Here is a 23,402-nt window from a genome sequence, read left to right as displayed (position 1 = left end):
GGGCTCCGGGACAGAGATGTCCTTGGTCCACGTTGCAGTCAGTGGTCTGGCCTGCTTGATCAGACAGGCTCTGGGGGGAGAGGACAGAGTGCCCTGGCTCCCACCTGGCCACTCCCAGCTCCGGTCCCCACCCCCACCCTTCGGAAGCACCCCTGGCTGCCCGCAGGCCTTGTCAGGTCCCTGAGGGTCCCTGTCCCCACCCCACATCTCTTCCCTTCTTTCTGCTGTAGTTTGCTGAAGTCTTCTATTGCCCACTCTTTCTAACACCCACTACAGATCCCTGGCTAGCCCCTGGGGACCGTTTCCCCGGCAGCTCTGTCACGTGGGGCCCTCTTTGCTTCCTGTTGCAACTTCTAGACCATGCTCTCTCCCTCCTCTCTAAAATGCTCCAGCTCTCAGCTGCCTGCAGCACTAAAGGAAGCCCAAGCCACCCCGTTCCCTGAAGAGTTGGGCTCCTGGTTCACTGTCACTCTCTCCAGCTCACACCTGTCTAAATTCTTGGATGTCACCATCCACAAGGACTCCTAGCCTCCGGAATCCTTGACCTTCTTCCTCCCTCGATCTTGTCCTTCACCTGACCTCAGCCACCTGCTCCTGTAGTCCCCCAGACTTTGTCATCCAAAATAACGGCACCCTCCATAAATTCAGTTCCAGAGTCCGCCGCCCCCTGTCTTTCCAGCTCACTCCCTCTAGTACCCCAATTCCAACAATCCTTCCCCTATTAGACCCCAGTCCTCTGACCCCAACCCCCTTTGACTGTGCCTTGTCCCCTTGATGTCTGTCTGCCCTCCTTTGGCAGCTTAACAATCTGGAATTATAATAATCCACTTCAAGCCCCTCCCTCTCTTTGCCACAGTTGCTTGGCAAAACTGCAAGGCTGGTGGAAGACAGTGCCCCACCTTGTGTGCACCTCAGTACGTGAAGGTGGCCAAAGACAATCCCTCGACTGCACTGAGAGCCTCACCTTGAAATCAGGACCTTTGACTTCCAGTGGGCCCCAAAGGCTGCCCAACAGTCAGACTCTAATCCCCTCCCTTCTAGATACTAACTCTGACTTTCTCCTCTGTTGTCAACCCCCTGCTACCTTTCCCCCGCGACCCCCTCAGCAGATGTGCCATGGCCTCCTCTGCTGAGCACTGAAGTCCGTGGTCCCTTCCCCAGCCAGGCCCTCCCCTTGCACTCTGGGTGCCTCCTGTCTCACCCACCCAAGGACAGCACCCAGGGCCCCCACAGCCCCCATGGCCCCTCCACCGACTCAGTCTGGCACCAGGGCACAGTGCTTGGGGACAGACACAGGCTGAGAGGTTGGCCCCCTTAGGAAGAGCCCTGCCACTGCTCAAAAGTCCCCTCCCCCCATCATCCACACTTCCCCCTTCTTTACTGAATCATTTCCATTGACATACAAACAGGTGGTATTTCTTCCCTCTTTAAAAAACAAAACAAAAAAACACCAAAAAGTTATCCCTCTTGAGCCTCCAGGTCCCAGGCCATTTCTCACCTTCTCATCATACACAAATCCCAATTCCTCCCCCAACTCCACCTCTGTTGACCTCACTTCAATTGGGATCCCCAGACCCCACTCCCACAAAGCTGCTCTCCTCCAGGTAAACTCCAGGATGGTCAGTTCTCAGCCTGCAGACTGTCTGTTCCCCTGTGAACACTTAGCCTCAACCCAGACACCCCCAAGCTCCCCAGTCCACTCAATGCCCCGTGAGCTTTCAAGGCTCCACGTCACAGGGTTGGCAAATTACAGTTTGGGTTAGGGGCTTCTTATGTAAATAAAGTTATGTTGGAACGAAGCCTCTCCATTTGTTCATGGATCTCTGCTTTGCAGCTACAAGGGCAGAGTTGAACATTTGCAACAGATACCTGATGGCCCACAAAGCCTAAAACATTTATTCTCTGGCCTTTAAGAAAAAGCTTGCTGACCTCTGCCCTACTTTATCTGGCTCACGGTTACCCTACCGACCTCCCCCCCACCTCCTTCCCAGTCTGCTTTGAACACAGCAGCCTCCTGGCTGTTCCTCCAACCCGCCAGGCAGGCTCCACCATGGGACCCTTGCACTGCTGTTCCCTCTGCGTGGAATTGTGTCCCTCTCTCCCTGTGCCTCAAACATCACAGTGAAACCCTTTCCTGACCGATCCTTACTCTCTTTACCCTGCATTATGAGGGCACTTTGAAAAGTTTGTGAAAAATGGAATCAAAAGAATAGGAATCTTTCCATGAAGTTTTTGAGGACCCTGCATATTTTCCTCCACTGCCAGTACTCATGTAGGAGGTGCTCAGTTTCCCTGGGCTTGGGCTCCGGTTTCAGGACTCGCCTTTGGGTTTCCAGCCACTTCCCAGGGGTCTCAGACCCCATCCTTCGAGATCTCCTCTGGAGGAAAGTTATTGTTGCCAGTTAAACCTATCTCCAGCACCAACAAGGGGAAAATGAGACCACAAGGGGCTGGCTTATGCAACCCAGTGGCTGGGCATGCTGAGTAGAGAGCACAGAATATTCTTGAATGTGCTGGTGCACGTGATAGGATCTAACGTGAACATGCTCCAGGAAGAGACCGACTGAGCATGTGCAAGACTAAATGTTACATAACTGGGAACCATCCCCTTAATTGAATATTCATTAGGCAGAGAAACTATAAATGCTGGAGTGTTGCTCACTTTCATTGTGGCAATTTGCACTTTGCTGGCTGAGGTGTGTATACGTTACTTTGTATCAAACTTACTCTCAGCCAAGCGGCTGTCTTGAGCCAGCCTGCACTTTGTGCTGAACTTTAAATGTTTTTCTTTTTGTGTTAGACTTGATGTCTGTCCTGATCTTACTTTTGTGTTAAACTTGGTGTGGGCCCCGCTCAGTCTCTGGAGCTGTGCTGCACTCTCTCCATGGAACCTGCATTTCTCAGGTTACATTAAACCTGTTCTCACTGTCTACTGTGACTCTGCCCTTGAATTCATTCTTTCCTGTGGCGGAGTCAAGAACCCGGTAAAAGGACTAAGTGGGCTGAGGCCAACTATTGACCCCCGGGCCCCACCTCCGACATTAACACCACCACCTAACAGACCAAAGAAACTATCGTTTTCTCCCCTCGAAGAGGCTATGAGAGCGGCAGGCAGTTTTTCTCTCTTTTCTTCCCTGCCTAGTTGGGGCTTATGACCGTGTCTTATGAACGGCTGAACCACACTGAGGGCCGTGCAGCCTTTAGCAGGCATCCTGCCATTCTGCCTGCACACAGCCCCAAGACGTTCAGCGATGGGGACGCTGTGCAGAGAGGCCAGCCCAGGCTCACTCCACCGCGCAGGCTGCTCACCAGGACCACCCTTCCTCCGACCCCTTTCCAAAGTTGACTTGAGGCACCTCAATTCACAGGATTCCTTCCTATCCCCATCCCCAGCCTGGGCTCATCTGTCCATCTCTCTGCTCCTCATCTCTGTCTGTCCCCCTTGCCACGCCGCCTCCATCTCTGTCCACTTAAGACACTCAGAGCGTCCTCCCTCTTCCCTCCAAAGAGCTTGCGGTCGGTTTCCTCCTGGACCTGCCCTCTCGTGCATCGGTCTTCCTCGGGTCTTCCTTCGTCCAGTCGGGTTTGAACCTGAAGGAGTCCTCCAGCTGGGACGACTAACGACGCAGGCAGCTGGCGGGCGGGAAGGAACGTCGGAGAGAACAGAGCGCGCGCGCCGGCCCCGCCCCGCGCCGGCCCCGCCCCCAAGCCGGGCCCGCCCCTCCCCCGCCCCAAGCCAGCCCCGCCCCACGCCAACCCCGCCCCCGGCCCCGCCCCGCTGCCCCCCGCGCCCCAGGCCGAGTCGTGGGCGAGGCCGCTGGAGTCTGCGCAGGCGTGGTCTCGAGCTCGCGCCGGGGACGTCCGCGCAGTACGCTGCCCTCCACCAGGGCTCCGGCAGAGGCAAACTTCTTGAACGTCTAAGACAGGCAAAGTTCTCCCGGCGGTCAGGTCCCGCCACAGCTGGCTGGAGTCCACCCTCCCCTCTCCTCGGCGTGCCCTGAGCTCGGCCCCATCACACTGCCCTCAAGGCTCCGACGACCCTGCGGTTTCCACCTGCCACGCCTTTGTCCACGCTGTTCCCCACCGCGCCCTGCCGTGCCCTTTCCTTCCTTCCGGACTGTGCTTTCTCTCTTCTAAACACCCGCTGGGAGAGGAAAGAGCACTGGGCTAGGAGTCAGAGGACCTGTCATCAAGATCCTTCTGCGGCTGTGTGGCCTTAGGCAAGTCCCTAACCTCTCTGAATCTAAGGCTCCTTATCCGTAAAAGGGGGGTGGTAACACCCACCTCACCTGCCTCCTCTGTTTGATGTGAGGGTCAGAGGCTAAATGCCAAAGGGCCTTTTTAAACAATAAAGCAATTCTTTAAGGAGAAAGTGATTACTGCTTCCTTAAGTCTGCGTCTAATCCTTGTACATCTCCTCCTAAACCAGGTGGATAGAACCTTTTGTTATTCAGGTTTTGACCCTCTTATCTCTACTAATACTTTTTGCTTTAAAGTCAGCTTATTAATTTAGCCACACGGGCTCTGTTTGGGTCCTTATTTCCCTGGTGTAACTTTTTCAGCCTTTCACTTTCAGCCTGTGTCCACATATTTTAGGTATGTGGCTTGTAAACACACTACATCTGGAATTTTTAAAAATCTGATCTGGCACGTGCGGTCAGTGTCCCCGCGGCCCGCACACTCGCGCTGTCACTCAGCGGGGCCGGCGGGCTCCGTGGCTCTAGCGGGAGGCGCCACCACGCCCCGCAGGGCACCTGACTGTCCTGCCCTGGCCGCTCCCGCCGCGGTCCCGATGGACGCCACGCTCCTCCTGGCCCTCGGGCTGCTGACCCAGGCAGCGCCTGCCACACGCGGTGACTGACACTAACTGAAATGAAATAAAATCGGCGCTTCTGGTCAAGAGGGCGGAATAGGCATCACTCTGTCCCAATTTACAACTGTAAAAAAGCAACGACAGCCAAGCTGGGGCTGCTGGAGCTCAGGCGAAGAGGAGAGACCAACGGAGTTCATGAAGGTGGGAAGAGCCACGAGAGAAAGAAAGAACCGCTCTGATCATTTGAAACCTCGGCCACTTCCAGGCTGGAGCTGCTGAGTGCACGGAGCAGGAGTCGGCAGGAGCCACAGCTGTGCCCTTTGGATGAAGTTGCTTGGAGGTAGTGGGGGAGAAGAGGGCCTTGGTGGCCCCCAGGCCAGCAAGACCACTAATGGGGTTCCTGTGGACCCACACAGGAGGGAGGAGCTAGAACAGCTGTAAAAGGGGAGCCATTCAGAGGCTAGTGAGACATCGCAAGGGATGGGACCATGTCCCGTCCCATGGGAAGTGTTTGGAGCACAGGCGGTGAGGGAGACTGGCCCGCTGGGAGAACATTGGGACAGAGCAAGGACAGCTGATCTGCCCCCCAATCAGTGCAGGGCCATTCAGAGGAGACTGGTCAGGAATATAGAATTGCACGGGGTGCAGTTTGATGAAAAGACTTAGGTCCAGATCAGAGTTTCTACACAACCTGGGTGCACCGGATTTCTCTAGAACTGGACTACCTATAAAGTGGGCCATTAAAACCTGAGCTGCACAAAAAGTCTTTCTTAGGGAATCAGCAACAAAGTAGCAATTTGGCTCAACCACAGAGCTCAAGTACAGTTCTCACAGGAAGTTCCCCATTTTAGAAGTAAGCAAAGGACAACAAATTAGTTCCAGCACAGGGTTTAAATGGTGGCAACAGCAAATAATCCAACACAGAACTGAAAGAAAAAACAAAGTACCAGAACCAGAGACACAGTTTGATATTAACTAGTAAAGGTCTCCTTTCACCAAGGAACACCTATAACACCTAGAAGGACCAGAAGTCCCCTGAGCTACCAAACCAGAAAAGGGGAGGGCTGGGGGCCTCAGCAATGCCCCCCAACACCAGCAACCAGACCCAAAGGTGGGGGCTGAGGGCCTCGGCCACACCCCCCAACAAGCGCAACCACCCCAGCAATGACCAATGAGCTGTGGCAGGAAGAACCCTGGGCTCTCCTGGTGTTGGGAAAACATAGGAAAATGGTCAGGGAACCCTCAGATGTTCAGAATCTTGCTGAGCATTTGATGTAAATATGCACGTGCGCCCAGGTGTTCCTTGGTTATTGTCTAATGTAATTGCTCATGTGCACCCAGGTGTCCTGGGTTATGGACTTAAGTAAAAAGGATGAGTGGCTCTGATCCATGGTGCCTCCCACCCCTGGGATGCCCCCGGGGGAGGGGGCCCATGGGAAGGCCACTACTGCTCTCAGGGGCTGTTGCTGCAAGCTGTTGCTGTCAGTGCACCCAGGACCCTCCGGGAGGCCGCTGCCACCACCACCACCAGCACCACCAGACCTGTAAGCTGCTGCTGCTGCTGCTGTTGCTGTGGACTGAACTCGCTTCGTCTGCCAATGACTCTCAGGATCTTTCCCAATTACCTAGCATGGACCTGCATGTGAGGGGTCTGGGAACCCAGTCTGTACAATCCGTTCGAAAGGTCTGAGCCCTAGCCCTGACAATACAAAAGGAAATTTTGTATAACTAAAATAACGAAACATTTGGCTTTAGTTGTGATATGCCTTAGTGGACAACTGGCATAGTTGCGGTAGCTTTACACCTGGGCTGCAGCAGTGGGGGGCTGAGGGCCTCGGCCACGCCCCCCCCCCCCTCCTGCAGCCAGCCCAGCAACGAGCACCACGGAGCTGCAGTAAGAAGCCCCCAGGTTCCTGAGCTGGAGAGGTGGGAGGCAAGGGCTTTTGCCACACCCTCCTGACATCTGACCAAGCCACTGCTGGAAACCCCCTGTGGGAATGTGGGTGGTGCCACAGGCTTCAATCCCTCCCTCCTCCTTCCTCCTTCTTCCATCACGTTTCCTTCCCCTTCCCTCCCCCAGCTGCTCTGCAGCAACATCATAGAGTGTAAAAAAAATTAATAAAAAAATCTGGCAATCCTGTATCTTAACCAGAGTTTAGTTCATTTAGAAATGTATGATTATGACATTTATTTTAACCATCTTATTTTTGTGCTTGCTAATGGTCAGTTTTGTTTTGTTTTTCTCCTTTCTGGCATTTTTTAGAATTGATCAAGGTTTTCTTTTCCCCCTGATTTTTCCCCCACCACTGGCTTGGAAACTGCACATTCCATATCTATTATTTCACTGGCTATCCAAGATATTCTATTATGGATATTTAATTTAACAAAGTCTAAAGTTAATACAGTATATACTGTCCTTCCAGACCAAAAAAACAAAAAAGACTTTAGAACACTTTGTCTCTGGTCAGCTCCTCCTCCTGATTTATATCCTAATGTCTTGAAGACTAAGGTATATGTTTACTATTTCCTTCTTAGATCTTCCTTCTGGAAATTTCCTTCTGGAAATTTCCTTCTTCCACCAAGAGCTTCTTTAGATGTTTCTGTATCAAAGATCCATTGGTAATAAACCATTTTGTCATTTTTTCTGAATGTCTTTATTTTACCTTCATTCCTGAAAGGCAACTCACTGGGACCTAATTATAGGTTGAAGGTTATTTTTCTCACCACTTTGAAGATATCATTCCACTGTTTTCTGCCTTGTTGTTGCTATTGAGACATCAGCTGCCAGTGTCATTGTCATTCCTTTTAGGACAGTATCTTTTCTATCTGGCTGTTTTGGGGATCTTAATTTTTGTCCTTGGCGTTCCACAGGTTTCCTTCGTCCATTTGTCCTACAATTGTTATAAAGCATTTTCTGGGTGCCGGCACCATTCAAAGTGCTGAAGATGTGGTAGTGAATGAGCAATGTTCCGTTATGATGACTGTGACTGTGGGCTTCTTTTTATTTATTGTTTGGGAATTGTTTGGCTTCTTGAATCTGAGGTTTGGTGTCTCCATTTTGGAAAACACTCTGCCATTATCTTTTATGTGGCTTCTTCAGGAGCAATTACTATATTTATGTTGTAACTCTCACTTTGTCCTTTTTTTTTTTTTTTTGTCTTTTTTTGTGACAGGCCGCACCGCGCTCAGCCAGTGAGCGCACCGGCCATCCCTATATAGGATCCGAACCCGCGGCGAGAGCGCTGCTGCGCTCCCAGCGCCGCACTCTCCCAAGTGCTCCACAGGGTCGGCCCACTTTGTCCTTTTTTTTAACCTTTCATGTTTTCTGTCTCTTTTTGCTACATTCTGAATAATTTCTTCAAATCTATCTTCCAGGATGCTGATTCCCTCTTCAGGTGTGTCTGTTCTATGAGGCAACCTATCTGTTGAGTTCCTGAGTTCAATCACTGTATTTTTCATTTGTAGAAGGCTCCTCTTTCCAGACCTGTGTCCCCAGCAAGGACCCAGGAGGTCAGTTTTCATACTGTGCTCTGGGGAGCCCTAGGTTCCCTGGGAGCAGTGGGAGGAGGGTGCTCTGTCAGATTTGCTCTCTTGTCTATACTGGGTAATATTTCTTTTGAATAAAGGGTTTGAAATAAAATTCATTTTTAAAACCACTGGGCTGGGGGAGCTCTAAGCTCCCTTCAAGCTCAAATCAGTGATTCTGAGTTTCAATCTCAGATATGATAATGTTTTATAGCAAGCTGTTGACTCTGCAGATAGATTCTGGACCTGCAGGTGTGCACACAAGCACCCAACCACCTGGAGAACTAGATCCTCAGAGTTCTGCTGTTGCTAGTGAGCAGAACCTGTTTTACTTACTGAAATTTTTTCCAATCTTTGAAAACTTGTAGAAAGCTCTCCATAAATGTTTATAGACTTGATTATAAATGAATAGATGGGTGGATGGTCAGACAGACTGGTCACCCCTTCCCTCTCTGTGAATAATTACATAGTAATATGAGATCTAAGATTCATTAAATACTTATGTTACACCATTTTCAATCCTCACTAATCCCTGAGTCAGTCATTAACATTATCCCCTTTTCAGATGAGGAAACCGAGGCACAGTGAGAGACTGTCACCTCTTACACAGCCAGTCACAGGGTGTGTTTGGGGTTGAAACTAAGGCTTGCTGGCCCCAGAGCCAGTTTGGAGACAGGCTGTGAGAGCTGGAGTTTCTGGGCCTTCTGGAGACTGAGGACAGGCCTGAGGTGGAGCCCTGTAAGTACTACCAGCTCTGGTCCAGTTTTGGCCAACAGGAGAAGGCAGTGGCCTCCCCTGGGGCAATTTCTCCAGCTTCCTCATCTGGAAGGCTCAGCTTTGTGAAAACAAAAAATAGATTTGTGAACTGGACAAGTGGCTTCAGCCCTCTCCAGCAGGAGACCAGAGGTCAGAGCTTCTGCAGAAGGGCTCAACAGGGCTTCCTGTGGTTAACAGTTTCTAGAATGCCAGACATGACAGACTAAAACCTAGAGGGTGTCCTATGTCCAAGTCCCTACAGACATGGGCCTTTTACAAGGAATATGGTGGTGTGAATGTCTGGCTGGAAAGCCCCATTACTACAAACCTGGCCCATCTAAAATCAAATTCCAGGCCTTCCCCTGGACCCTCCATCCCTGTGTCCTCCCCTTCTGGTTGGTGGCAGCTCCAGCCTTCCAGCTGCTTGGGCCCCAGACCTCGCAATCATTGACTCCCCTCTCCCCGCTGCATCCAGCCCATCAGCAAATCCTGCTGCTCTGCCTTCAGAAAGGTGTCCAAGAGTTGACTACTTGTCACCAGCTCCACCACCAGGTCCAAGCCCCCAAAGTGGTCCTTTCAGAATGTAAAGTCAGACCATGCCCAACTCTGCCTTCTGGGGGCTCCCATCTCAGTGAAAGCCAGAGTCCTCAAAATGACCTACTGTCCCTGCTACCTTCCTGATGTCATCTTTTCCTTCTCTCCCCTCCCTTCCTCAGCTCCAGCCACACTGGCCTCCTGACCATACTCTCCCCCGATGCCTGAGGCCTTCTTGTCAGCTGTCCCCATGCCTAGAACATCTCATACTAAATGGAATCGCCTGGGAGAGGATTTTCCCCTCTCTGGTATCCCTGGCATCTGGAACACTGCCTAGTTCACAGTAGGCTCCCGGCCGCTTGTTGAATAAATGTTAGCTCTCCCTCATGGGATCTGCTGTGTGACGGGGACAGCCACACTGGTGTCCCTCACTGTGTACCTCTGATGGCCCTCTCCTACGCCCCTCCTTACAGGTTGGCCCTGGACCTGCTGGAGCCACTTTGCCTTTATGGCCAGGGGGCTGGAGTTTAAGCCACCCCCACTCCAAGAGCAGCCCGTGGCCAGTGACTGAGAAAGGCTAGCTAGCTTGCTTTTATCTCAGGGCTTGCTTCTAGGGAACCCCGCCTGAGACAGGCGCCTTCCTCTACCCCCTCCCCAAAGAGCTGGTCCAACTAGGAGGTCTGGGAGGATGAGGAACCGAGGTCTCTGATCCACTATCCCGTCTGCTTGGCACAAGCTCTGCTACCTGCCCACCACCACCTGTGCCAAGCCCCTCCCTGGCTTTTTCACTCGCTCTGGAAACCCGACGTGTGCATGACACAGACGCATGAGCACGTGCAAGCCTTCCTCGTGCCAGGAAGTGGCACAAACAGGAGAATGGACTTGAGGTTTAGTCTCATTTCCCTCAGACTGCACTCTCCTCTGCCCAAGGACTCCACAATCATGAACTTGACCTACATCTGTCTAGTCCACACTTCTCTATTTCACTGCATATACACCCAAGGACAATATATGCCATTGCCGTGAGGTTTTTAAATTCACACTAATACCACTCTGCGATCTGTTCAGTTCACATTGGTGGCAGGGGGTGGGGGGGGCAACGTTGCTACAAAAAGGTCTGGTTTATTCACTGTAACTGCTGGATAGTGTTCCATACAACGAATGAACCACGGCTTGTCTTTTTCTGACAGCGAGGCTGTTTCCAGTTTTTCACAACTGCAGCCACTCAGCACCCCTCTGCCCCAGAGCACGAGTCACTTCTCCAGAGCAGCCTCCCTCACTTGTCCTTGCCTCTGTCTGCAGTCCTGCTGATGGGAAGACTCCTAACATCTGCTTGCACCACCCCAGTCCCCTGCCCCTGCCCGGCCGCTGGCAGGCACTCAGCCTCCTTTGATTGACACATGGATACAGGAGAACAGAGGGCGCTATACACCAGGCCTTGACCTCTGGGTACCAGGGACAAAGGATGATGGCCTGGGAAAGCCCGAGCACCTGGGGCCCAGGAGGGAGAACACATGGTGAATGGCCAGACTAGTCGCAGTGGGGTGGACCCTGGCCCAGGGACCTAGGAGACAAGTGTCTGGACATATGTCAGCCCGAGTTAGCTCTGTGACCAGAAGAGAGGAAGAGGTCACCTTCACCTCCTGACCCACCATCATCATGGGCTCAAGGAGTAACTCCACTGCTAACAGCTGCTGTCATTTAGGAAGCCCTCCTGGGCCAGGTACTTTACACTGCATTAGCATCATCGCCCTCTGAGCAGGCATTAAGTAGCCTTTTCTAGAAGACACTGAAGGCACACAGCTAGTAAGTGGCACAGCAGAATCAAACCAATACCCAGTTCCTCTGATTCAGAGAAATGGATGCCCATGTGCCACACTAACCAATGCCCTCCTCTCTTGTGGCCTCAGCTGGGCCCAGCCCAGCCCAGCTGGTACATGAGCCCCAGCTTCCTCCTGCCACAACAGATGGCGCAGCTCAGCCCAGGCTCCACCTGGGGATTCAAAGGAGAATAAACATGGCTCAAGACACAGCCTGGCTACAGAATTCCCCAAACTTTAATGCCATGGCTCTGAGAAAGGCAGCTGGAGGCTGGGTGGGTCGTGAGTGCTGCAGACACCTCCTGCCTGCAGCCCCATGTTCCCCAGGCACGAAATGACCAGGCAGTGAGAAGCCTGGGGACCTCACTCCCATGCTGACTGCTCCTGGGGCTGAATGTGATCGAAGCTCTCAGAGCTTCTGCAGAAGGGCTTGCCAAGCTGGGGGGAGACCCGAGGGGACTTCACCGTCCCTTAGAGGCCTGACCCTGCCACGCTTAGGCAGGACTCAGCCCAGGGCCTGCACAGTGCAGCTAGGGGGTGGGAGGTAAAGGAGACCTCAGTTCCAGCCTGGGGATTAGTGGGGTGCCTTGAAGGGACGGGAGGCCTTGGGGGGGTTGGGACAGGTGTGAGTGTGGGGCTGGGGTCCACGGGGGCTCTTGGCCTCTCGGGGCATTTGATTCAAGCAACCCCTGAGATGGGGTATGGGAGGACACACTCCACCTTAGGTCCATGCAAGGGAGGTCAGGAGCATCGCTGGAATGACCTCCAGGCACTCAGACGGCGATGCAGCCCAGGTGGGGCTGGGCGCAGTAGGGCTGGCTTCAGTACTCTTGGGCACCTTGACCTCTGCCCTCCGGACCTCCGAAGGGGTCTGCAGGCACTTCTGGTGAGTCAATCGTCTGGTAGGCACTACGTTCCTGAGAAGGTCCAAGGAAGCCTGGAGGGCAGGGGACATGGAGAGAAAAAAAACGAAGGGTGAGAACTCAAGACGTTCTAGAGAGTCCAAACCAAGACCCACCCCAATCCCCAATGCCAGAGCTGGGAATCCCAATGCCAAGGACAGTGATAGCGGCAGCAGTCCCAGGCACCAAGCCCTGTATCATTCATTCAATCCCCCCATATCCCTATGGAGCAGGTATTTTTATTGTCCCCACTTTGCAGATGAGGAAACTGAGGGTGGGAGACAGAGGAACTGATGTGCTTGAGCTTACACAGCTCGAAGCTGATAATGCTGGGACTCAGCCCAGGCAAGCACGACCCAAAGCCAGCGCTCCCAGCCTCTAGGCCACGGTGCTTCCTCTGCAGCTCCCCTCCTAGGCACCATGACTGAGCGGCGAGCTGGGGCCAGGGTGCAGGGCAGGGCAGTGGGATTCCAAGCGCCCTGCACACCTCACTCCCATCCCCCACTCTGCACGTGTCCTGGGATCCTGAACAAGTCTCAAGGGCTGTGGGCCTCAGCTTCCTCATGTGTCTAATGGAAGAACACTCCTGGCTCCCCTTGCCCTGGGCAAGGGCGGGCAACACTGGGATTGGTCGGGGGGGGGGGGGGGGGGGGGGGGGGGGGGGGGGGGGTGCTGCCCTGGTCCCAGCAGCACCCCAGGCCTTTCTCCTCAGGAGTGGAAGGTAGAGGACCACACCCCACCCCTCCCCACTTCTGAGAGAGAGAATGGAAATGAGGACACGTGTCAGAGAGAGCAGGTGAGTGGCTTGGCCGCCACAAGGAAGCCACAGTTTAGAAAGGGGAGTGTGGGCAGGCTGGAGACAAGGGCTCATCAGCATCAGCCAGGCCTCTCCCTGGGCTGCCCAGCACTGTCTCTGCCACAGGTGAGGGAAGACCCCACATTGCAGGAAAGCAGGGCTCCAGGGACAGGAGGAGGAAGAGAAGCTGCCCCTTCAGGTGTCTGCAGGCCGGAGACTGCCCAGGCTGCCTCTGGGAACTGAATTACACCCCCAGCTGCACCTGGGCTCTGGGCTCAGGGCCTAGCCCTGCCACAAACTCTGCTGCAGCCTGACAGCAGGGAAAGGTCACAACAGACCAGAAGAGCCAGGGGACCACAGGGCTCGTGCAGCAGAGGCCAGGAGCTTGTGCACCTTCCTGCCTGGTATGGAGTACCACCCTTGCCTGCACCCTGAGCCCTTGTCCCACAGGCAAGGCAGCTCTCTAGGACTGTGGGTTAGGCAAGAGAGAGCTAGAGGAAGCTGAGGAGCTGGCCAGAAGCGGTGGCCTCGCCAGCATGGAATAGGAGCTCACCCCCGCGCTCCTGGTACATGGGGTAGACGAGGCAGCAGGAGAAGGGCTTGAGCAGCAGGCTGAGGATGGCCATGCCAGCGCTGAAGCGCTTCGTGTCCGAGAGGTTGGCCCGTGGGTAGAAGATGCTGATGTGGATGATGTCCAGGAAGATGGTGGCCAGCAAGCCGACCAGAAACTGCAAAAGACACCGGGCGCAGGCCTCAGGTGACCACCTGTTGCCACAGTTTATGAGAACACTGACGCTCCCATCATGCCCACCATATATAGCAGACTGGAAGCTCGTTTGTGCCCTGCTGTGTCCTTAGAGATCACTGTAAAACAGACAGATCAAGCAAGCAGGCAGGACCTTGTGGATGCATCGCCTGGCTGGAGACCACAGGACTAGCAGCAGGGACGCCGGGGCCCCCACCTCCCACCCATCTCCTGTCACCCCTGAGGCCACAAAGGGGCATAAGACTTGGTTCCAGAATCTCCAAGATGGAAGGTCCCTTGGAGTTTATCCAATCCGTTTCTACTGCAAAGAAAATCTCTTCTCAGTCATCCTGAGCAGCTCCAGCCTCGGCTGCTGGAATGCTCACTGTCTTCTGGGGCTTCGTGGGTGCTGGAAGCTCCCCCTGTGGGCTGTGTCAACTCTGGCTTCACGAAGTAGTGGCATTCCCTCTTGGCCAGGTACCCCAGCCACATCCCTTCCCCTTAAAAGAGAGCCCCAGAGGCAAGTTATAGGGCAGAGGCTCCTTTGTCCTTGGGGAGTGGTCAATGTAGGGCACTGGTGGGACCCCACCCCATGCCGTTCTTGGGGAAGACAACAGCAGACTTGGGGTTCTCTAAGCCAAGCAAGCAATCAGGCTGGTGAGGACACACATAGGCTGGGAGTCTTATTTACAAGGCTTTAGGAAATCGAAATGGGGCACAAGGAAGAGAGAAGATTGATACAGATGAGAAGCAGAGCTGGACCATGGCTCACCCTGAAGCCAGTCCCTGCACCACAACGCCTGCCCCAGCCTGTCCCCCAGCTCACCATGCTTATGGCATCCACGGAGTCCCGCTGAGCCACGGCCCACACGCCCAAGGCCAGGATGCTGAAGTTGGCCCACGCATAGGGGCCGGAGAACACAATGCAGCCCCTGTGGGAAGAGGCACCTCAGTCAGGCAGCCACTGTGCCACGGGTGCCCCTACCCCAGGGATTTAAGGCCTCCTTTAAGAATAGGCCACAGTCGGCGAAGCCACCGCCTCTCATCAGAAATGTCTGCAAATCCCAATGGCTTTGCCTCCCACCCAGATCCTGAATCTGGCCACGTCCCTCCAGGTCCAAGCCACCACCCTCTCCTGCCAGGATTACTGCCCTAGCCTCCCCACACTGGGCTCCTGACAGCCACTCCTGCCCCTTATAGTCTAGCCTCTAAATAGCAACAAGTAATGAAAATCAGATGATGCAATCCTCTGCTAAAAATCCTCCAACAGTTTCCTGTCCCACTTGGAATAAAATACAGACTCTTCACCACAGTCCAAAGGGTCCTGTGGGACCCCAACACAGCCCATACTTACTTAACTCCAAGCTGCTGCCTTGTACTGCTCCCTCCACCCTCAACACGTGGCTCCTCTGTCATTGTCAGCTCAAATGTCACTCCGAAACCCCTCCCCTCACTGTCTACTGTTAAGTGCCATCCCCTCACTTTCCTAACACAATACCCACCCTATTTTATTTCTTAGGGTATTGCTACTAACCAACATTGTTTACTTATATGTTTGCTTGTCAATCCAATGAAAATCCTAGTTAACACTCACAGAGCATTTGCTAGTATCTGGCATGGTTCTAAGTGCTTTAAATTAACTCGTTTATGTGTATTTGTGTCAACATCACTAGGAGGGAGGCACTATTGTTATCCTCACTTTACAGATTTAAAAAACTCAGGCCCAGAGAGGTTAAGTAACTTGCTTAAGGTCACACAGCTGCTTGAGGTGGGTCTAGCTTGAGAGGCCCTGCTCCTGCCCCCCCTGCTCTACTGCATAGAAAATTCAGGAGGACAGGGACTTTGTCTACCTTATTTACCACTGTATCTACTGGGCCTCAACTGCCCTGGCATACAGCAGCACGCTTCATAAATCTGAATGAAGTTCACCAAAGTTTGACACGCAGAAAACGTGTGCAAAGCAGTTAAGTATAGAGTGCAGTTAGGCTCAATCTGTGTTTGAATAAATCATCTCAGTATTTTGGTTTTAAGAAAGCAGGTGCCTGGGCCCCAGCCTAGATTCACCAACTGAGAATCTTAGGGAGTGCGACTGAAATATCTACATCTTGACTCTGCTCCCCAAGGTCATGAACCATGATTGTCATTGTTCACATTACCCACAGCTGTTTGTATGCACACCACACTTCAAAGTGTGCAAAATGCACACATGAACTCAATGGTCTCTACTCTTGATTTGGCAGAGAAATGTTCCCGGAAGCCCAACAGATAAAAGAGACGGTAGCAATGACAATGAAGCCTGCCATCCTGGAGCCCCGGCTGGTGGCAGCCCCGGACAGTGTCTGATAAGCACTGCCACATTGTACCCTTGAGGCTCCTGCAGGGTGTGCGGTCCTTACCCCCAGGTACACATGGAAACCGAGGTCCTGAGAGGTCACCTGCCCAGTGATCCAGCTGAAATATGGCAGAACTGGGACATGACCAGTCCGACGCAGACCCCAGTAGACACATGGACAGACCCTGAGACCCTGGGAGACACGCAGACACAGACCCAGGGAGACATGACACAGCCAGGAGACACGTGGACGCAGCCGGAAACCCACAGAGCCACTTACCAGGTTGTCAGCAGCCAGTGAACCAGGAGAATCACCTGTGGCACAACAGGGGGGGAGGCAGGTCTGTGAATGTGACCACCACAGGGGCAGGAAAGCTTTTGGAGCCTGGGAACATAGGAGGCCCCTGCCTCGCACCTACAAGGGCTTCATCAACATCTGTTGAAAAGGAATGCTGGCAACAGCAGTGGCCCAGGGTGGAGATGGAAGAACACAGGCCAGGCCGGAGGGACTGCCACTTCAGCCCTCACCCTTCCATGGGACAGCTGACACCCACACCCCTTCCTGCTTCCAAGGGCCAGAGGCTCCTTTGGAGAACGGAGGGAATCTGCTCTGGAATCAGAAGAGGACTCAATGTCGGGGGCCCTCAAACGAGGGCAGTTTCTTGGGACCCTTGAGTTGGCGTGTGGTGAGGGGCAGAGGAGAAGCAAGGGGAGAGTGGCAGGAGATGGGGGTGGGCCTAAGCGCCTCGGAAGGTGCGTGGATTCCGTGCTAAATGCAATGAGGGAAGCTACTGGAGATCTGCAGAAAGTCATCATAGTATGACGTATGTTAAGGGAAAAGTCCTCTGGCATTCTGGATTTCTGCAGTATTCCATCCTTTCTATTGCCCTCTGTGTCCTTAAAATAACAGCCTCCTTTACCGGAACTGGTCTTTACTCCTGGAAATCAAAAAGGCCCTGACTGAAAGCAAGCAGAGGAGGAAGGAGCAGGTGCTAAGGGAGGGTAGGGTGGCTGTCTCAGGGAGGGAGCACCTGAGCTGCATGCACAGGATGATCAAGGATGACCAAGCAAAGGCATGGAGCCAGGACCCGGGGCCCTGAGCGGGTGGAGGGTGTGGGAAAGGCCACAGTGGGGGTGGCACTGAGACTTCAGGAGGCCAGGAGCCCCAAGTGAAATGCTTCAATGGGGCCCGATGGCCAATGGGGATCAAGGGATCAGGCAGGAGGGACAGATGCCAAGAGCCTGGGCAGGGGTGGATGCTGGGCCCAGGGAGCAAGGGCAGACACAAGCAAGGGCTTGCAGTAAAAGGCCCAGGTCCCGGCCTGGGTGAAAGGACTGAGGGAGACATCACCATCTGCAATCAAGAACTCTGATGGAGGACGGAAAGAGTTACTCTTTATTACACACCTACTATGTGCCAGGAGTGGTGCCAAACACCTCACGTGGCCTTATGCGGGCCGCACAACAGCCTCTGGAACACAGACCATTATTATTTCCATTTTTCCAGATGAGAACTCAGGCTCGGGTAAATGAAGTTGATCAAGATTCCATAGACATCGAGCAGCAAAACTAGAATTAGATTTCGAATCTGACTCCAAAACCAGTGCTCCTAACCTTTACACGGAGGCATGTCCTTCAGCTGAGAGGACCCACCTGGGCTTGTGAGAAATGCAGATGTCCCACCCACACGGGGCAGACAGAATTCAGAGTGGACGGCCAGGTACTTCGCCTTCACCTCCGGGGCCCAGTGCCGGAGTGAACCACAAGCGGCCGGGCTCCACGGCCCCAAAGAAACTCCTCTTCCAGCTACCGAAGACCAGGCAAATAATTCTGTAAGGACCAACACGCCCAGCTTTACAGGGGTCCCGGTTCAGAACAGTCTGTGTACTACAGAAGGTTAGCTCTAGAGGAATCTTTGGACCATCATCATCTTCACTTACTACTGAGCACTTCCTATGTGCTGGGCACCAAACTCAGTGCTTTCTGTGGATGAGGGCACTTCACCCTTACAATTCTCTGAAGTACTGTTATCCCCATTTTACAGCTGAGAAAACTGAGGTTGAGAGCTTGCCCAAGGTCACATAGCTGGCCAGCGGCAGAGCCAGGATTCAAATGTGTTGTCTGGCCATTAGGCCTCTCACGATTACAAAGATGGGGAAACTGAGGCAGACGAGGCTTAGTCTTCTGGGTTTCTTTTCCCAGGGGCTTAAGAAAAGCGATCAAATGGTGCCTGTTTTGCATCCTGGGGATTCAAAGGTGTGTGATGTGGAGCAGCCCTGCCAGGACCGACACCTGGCCAGAGACACTCGTTAATCAGCCTTAGGAAGGTGGGAGCCAATGAGACACCTGCCTCCCACCGAAGGAAAGTTACAGCAAAGAAAAAGGAATCTCAATGCTCAGCAGGGGAGGGTGGGGTGGTCGGGGAGGCTCCTCTGAGGAAGTGATATTTAAGCCAAGTTGAAGGTGGTGAGCAGGGGGTTAATGGAGGCCAGGAGGACAGAGGAGCATTTGGAGCAGAAAGGAACATGGAACATTCTGAAAACTGAGAAGAAGCCAGTGTGGCTGGAGTGGAGGGTGGGAGAGGAAGCTGGAGAGTGGCCAGGGCTGGGCCTGGCGGGCAGGTATGGGGGAGGACTCTGATGTGTATCTTAAAAGCTAACCACTGTCTCCTCTATCTGACAGGAAACCCAGGACCACAAAAGGAAAGGGACTTGCCGAAGGCCACACCACATGGCCCGCCACAGTGGTCCTGGTGTCCAGCTTTTAGATGAAGAGAAGGCGCCGAGGAAGGAGGCGTGGGGACGCAGCTCACATCACCACGTTCCTCCTGATAACCAACACCCAGCCCTTCCCGCCGCTGACTTCCACCTCAGAAGCAATCTGCATTTCCGAGTGCTCTGGCTCCTACATCGAGACTGTGCGCACAACAGGGACTGAATCAGTGGGTGTTTCCCAGCCCTGCAGAGTCCTGGCTTATTCTGAAGAGAATGGCAGGTGAGATGAAAGGCTGAGACACAGGGGGCAGCTGATGCCCAGGGTCCCGTATGGGTAAATTACTCTGTATAAACTGTGAGATAAAGATTCTTCCTAGAGCTGGAAGGGACTGTAATATGGAGTGAGAACCTGGCTGAGGTCCAAACCTCCTTCTCTGTTAGGGAAGAAAATAGTATAAACTGGAAATACTGTAGATCCTCCAAAGACATACAATAGCCTCCAGGTGACACTTTTGTTTTATAAATATTTAAGAAAGTTAGCACCATGATCACTTTTCTGAAGCTCCTGGAAAGAAGCCCATAGAAGACTAAGTTTCTGCTATCTCAGTTTCCCCATTTCTGTAACAGAAAAGCATGCACACCCCCCACCCCCTACAGACTCAGAAAGGCCTAAGGTCCAGGAAAGCTCCAGGGAGAAACTGAGCCAAACTTTCCCTGCCCTTCCTGGCAGCCCCAGAAAGGAGGGGCCAGTGACTCACTGTCCGCACAAAATAGCTGTCTGCAGGCTCTGGGGGAGGTTTCCAGTAACCCAGGTGACAAAGAGGACCCTCAGTTGGTACTGCCTGAGAGAAAGTGGAGCTGGGAGCAGGGGAGCAACCTGAGAGCGTGCCTGGGCAGCAGGACCTTTCCTGGCTGGGCAGGAGGAAAGAAGGACCCGAGCCTCTGGACTCTCACTACAGTGCTCGGCCCAGGGGAGGCTGCCCAGCTCTTTCCCAGACAGAGGCCAATGGACCAAGGCAGCAGGGGGTTGCAGGACACGGGGTTGGGAATAGGAGGCCTGGGTACTGGTCCAGGAGCCAAGGCCTCAGGCTCCTTCTCTGTGAAATGGAGGCAATACATGTCCTGGCAGTACTCATCTGTCCCAGGGGGGTGCCTCCACCACCAGCCAGACAGGCATTTAAAAACCATATGCACATGTGTGGGACAGGCATCCTGTAACAATGTCAATGATGGCAGCAACTCCTGCTACTGATGAGGGCCTGTCTGCTATGAGTCTACACTGCACTGAACACTTGACTCACATTGTCCATGTAACTGTACAGGGTAGAACTGAGGCTTTGAGAGAGTAAGCAAACTGGCCCAAATCATAAAGCTTATAAACAACAGGGCCCAGATGCAAATCTCTGAATTGGTCTATGTGGCCCGAGTTTTTAATCCTAACGCTGTACTACCTCCTGAACCACTGGATCCTCCTATCACCACAGAAGGTAGAGCCTATTTTTATCCTCTTATTACAGTGAGGAAACTGATATTCAGAGAGGTTAAGAGACCTGCTCAAGGTCCCACAGCTCATAAGCAGCAAGACCTAGCCTTGAATGCGCATCTGTCTGATCCCAATGCCTGTGCTCTATCCACTGTGCTACACTGTCAGGATCTGGAAGAGCGAATGGAAATAGGAAATTTAACTTGGGGAAGGGAAGGCTAGGGGGAAACCAAGGGGCTTTGGAGACCAAACTTAAACCCTTTGCCACAGAGAACCCGTGGGAGGTGGGCCGTGGGCAGACCTAAGTTTAAGATACAGATGAATATGCTGAATGTACTCCTACCAGTCCTGTTATGTGAGATAGTGAGATCCCCCGGGGTTGCCATGGAGAGGAGGCAGGGTCATGCAGTGCTGAACTGCGTGGGTACTGGAGTCAAACATGTGGATCTGATGCTGGCTCCATGACTTACAAGCTGTGTGACCTTGGGCAAGTCACCCAACCTCTCAGAACTGCTGTTTGCTCTTCTGTAAAGCAGGGACATAATACCTCTTTCGGGGTGGTGGTGTGTGGATCTAGCAGTACGAGCAGGTAGAGAGGGGTGTGAAACCCTCAACACAGCGCCTGCCAGGGAGTTGGCCTTCGATGCACAGCAGTCTCCTTACTACCATGAGGAAGTTGGCTTCCTCAGTTTTTAGCCCTAATGCTACACTACCTCCTGGACCACTGGATCTTCCTCCCAAGGGTCTCTTCTCATGAGACCTTATAAACCCAGGTCTAGTCCTTTCTTAGCTTTTCACAATGTCATTCCTCCAGCTCAGGACTTGCTTCAAGAGAGACATGAATGGGGCTCCATTAGGGACTGTCCTTTGTGCAAAGGGCCTGGGGCAGCTGTTTCTTCTCATCTGGCACCATTGCCCACTCTGGCTGACCTAGGCACAAGCAGGCACCTAGCCAATGCCCAAGAAATGTATGAAATGATGGAGCAGGAAGAGGCACAGGCCACAGAGTGCAGCTCCCCAGTTCCTGAGGGGCTCTGACCTCAGAACATCCCACTTCAGTGTCAACAGCTGCCCTCCATGGGGTGGCCAGATTTAGCAAACAAAAACAGAGAACACTCAGTTATAATTTTAAATTCCAGCTCATCAACAATTTGTTTATGTCCCAAATATTGCCTGAGACATACTCATACTAAAAAATTGTTCATTGTTGATCTGAAATCCAAATTCAACTGGATGTCCTGTACGTTACCTGGCAACCCCAGCCCCTCAGGACCAGCACTTATTTGTGGTGATTAAATAAATAACCTGGCACACTACAGATGCTTCATAAATGAGAGCTCTTCCCTCCCAATTTCTGAAGCTCTGTCCCTCACATGATCCTCTCTTAGCAATTGTTTTAGGCAAATCGCTAATGGGAGAAAAGGCAATTGGCCTTAATGCCATATTGCCTGGAACAGGGCGTGTACTGATACCAACAAACCTCGGTTGCCCTGGTGTACATTTCTTCCCAGCTAAACATTCCACCCAAGCCCATTCCTTTGCCCCAGCCATCTCTCCCCCAGGTGTAGACTGGAAGCTTCAGGAAGGTTTGCCAAAGCAAGTATGATTAAGACGGGAAACCTGCCCCTGGCAAGTCATAGCACAGACCATGGTAGTAATCCAAACATGGATGATGCGTTGTTTTGTAACCATCTATTTCTCAGTTTCCTTTAGTCCCAGGCACCAAAGGGGTGATAAATGCTTTGTCACTCACGAGTAAAAAGGCCTTTCTGGATACAGTCTCAAGGGAGACTGCATCAAGACCCAAAATGGCCGGTTTGGTCCAAGGTTCACACCTTCCTACCCAAAGCTAAAGTCCCCAGCCCGTGTTGCAGCCGGGAGCCAGGACGGGCGGCCGGGGGTGGGCGGAGAGAGAAAGGACAGCGGCTCGGCACCCTGCTGAGGGCACAGGCTCAGGAAATGAAGACACCCCAGGAAGCCCCGCAGTGTTTCCCAAGCGCACAGAGTTAGGGTTTTCTGCTTTTAAGTAACTTCTACTGAACTTCGTGATTCTTAACAATGAAATATGGGCGCTGGATTTCTAGACTTTGGAAAACACATTGTTCGGGAACATTTGATTTTCTTAAACTGGTTTGGCAAACAAAGGAGCCTCCTGGGACGGCACCGGGACTCCGGGGGGAGAGAGGTCCAGTGCCCCTCTCCGCGGAGGGGAGCTGTCCCGCCTGCAAGCCCCCTCGGCTCTCGGTGGGCCCCTCCCGCGCCTTCCTCCTCCTCCGGGGCAGTTCCGGCCGTGGAGGCCACAGCAGTGCCTGGGACCCGGCGCTGCCAGCGGGAGGGTGACTTCGGGAAGGGGCGGCCCTTCCCCTCTCCTGCCGCCCTCAGTCGCCCCTCTGGGTCTCCCCTGCTGGCTTGGCCTGAGTCCCTCTGGCTGCTGTCGCCTACCTGTCCACGTCCTTCTCACCTGAGGTCTGCACGTCCCTTCGCTCCCGACCACCCCTCTTTCCCCCAACTCTTGGTCCTCCCCCCTTCCTTAAAAAAGCAAACGCCCAGCTCCCTCCCGCAGAGGAGCCCCGCCCCGCCCCGCCCCGCCCGTCGCCACCTTCAGGTTCACGACGGGCAGCTCCATCCCGACCCAGGCGGAGGGCACCGGCGCGACGGCCGCAGGGGCTCCTGGGCTCCGAACTCCGGCAACAAACTTGCCCGGACCCGCCCCGCCCGCCGCGGCGGCTCCAACCCCAGCGCGGCTCTGGGTCACGTGAGGCAGCTCGGGCGGTCACGTGACCGCCGCCCGGTTGCTAGGATACGGCGTCGGGCCGCTCGCGCCTTTCTCCAGGATCCGGGCTCCCGCCACTGCCCGGACAGCACGTGGGGGGCAGCTGGCGGGATTTCTGTCGCACAGGACGCGGTATCTTGCCTAGCTCATAGCCCAGAGGGCGGGCTGATGGGACCACCCGGAGCCAGGAGAACTTGGGGGACCGTCCA

At 53.6% G+C, this 23,402-nt stretch overlaps 1 protein-coding gene across 1 annotated transcript; it reads right to left on the bottom strand.

Annotated features, from left to right (window-relative positions):
- Nucleotides 1-11,669: 11,669 nt before the first annotated feature.
- Nucleotides 11,670-23,127, bottom strand: AGTRAP (angiotensin II receptor associated protein). The gene is made up of 5 exons (XM_063106149.1): nucleotides 23,020-23,127; nucleotides 16,504-16,538; nucleotides 14,718-14,823; nucleotides 13,700-13,874; nucleotides 11,670-12,385 (listed from the first exon to the last, which is right to left on the bottom strand). Exons 1-5 carry the CDS (start codon nucleotides 23,044-23,046, stop codon nucleotides 12,270-12,272), a joined length of 459 nt encoding a protein of 152 aa, XP_062962219.1. The 5' UTR covers nucleotides 23,047-23,127; the 3' UTR covers nucleotides 11,670-12,269.
- Nucleotides 23,128-23,402: the final 275 nt, after the last annotated feature.

This window comes from Cynocephalus volans, chromosome 8, assembly GCF_027409185.1.
Source record: "Cynocephalus volans isolate mCynVol1 chromosome 8, mCynVol1.pri, whole genome shotgun sequence".
NCBI classification, from domain to species: Eukaryota; Metazoa; Chordata; class Mammalia; order Dermoptera; family Cynocephalidae; genus Cynocephalus; species Cynocephalus volans.
The sequence above is the reverse complement of the archived record's forward strand: the minus strand, read 5'-3'. Positions and strand labels throughout refer to the sequence as shown.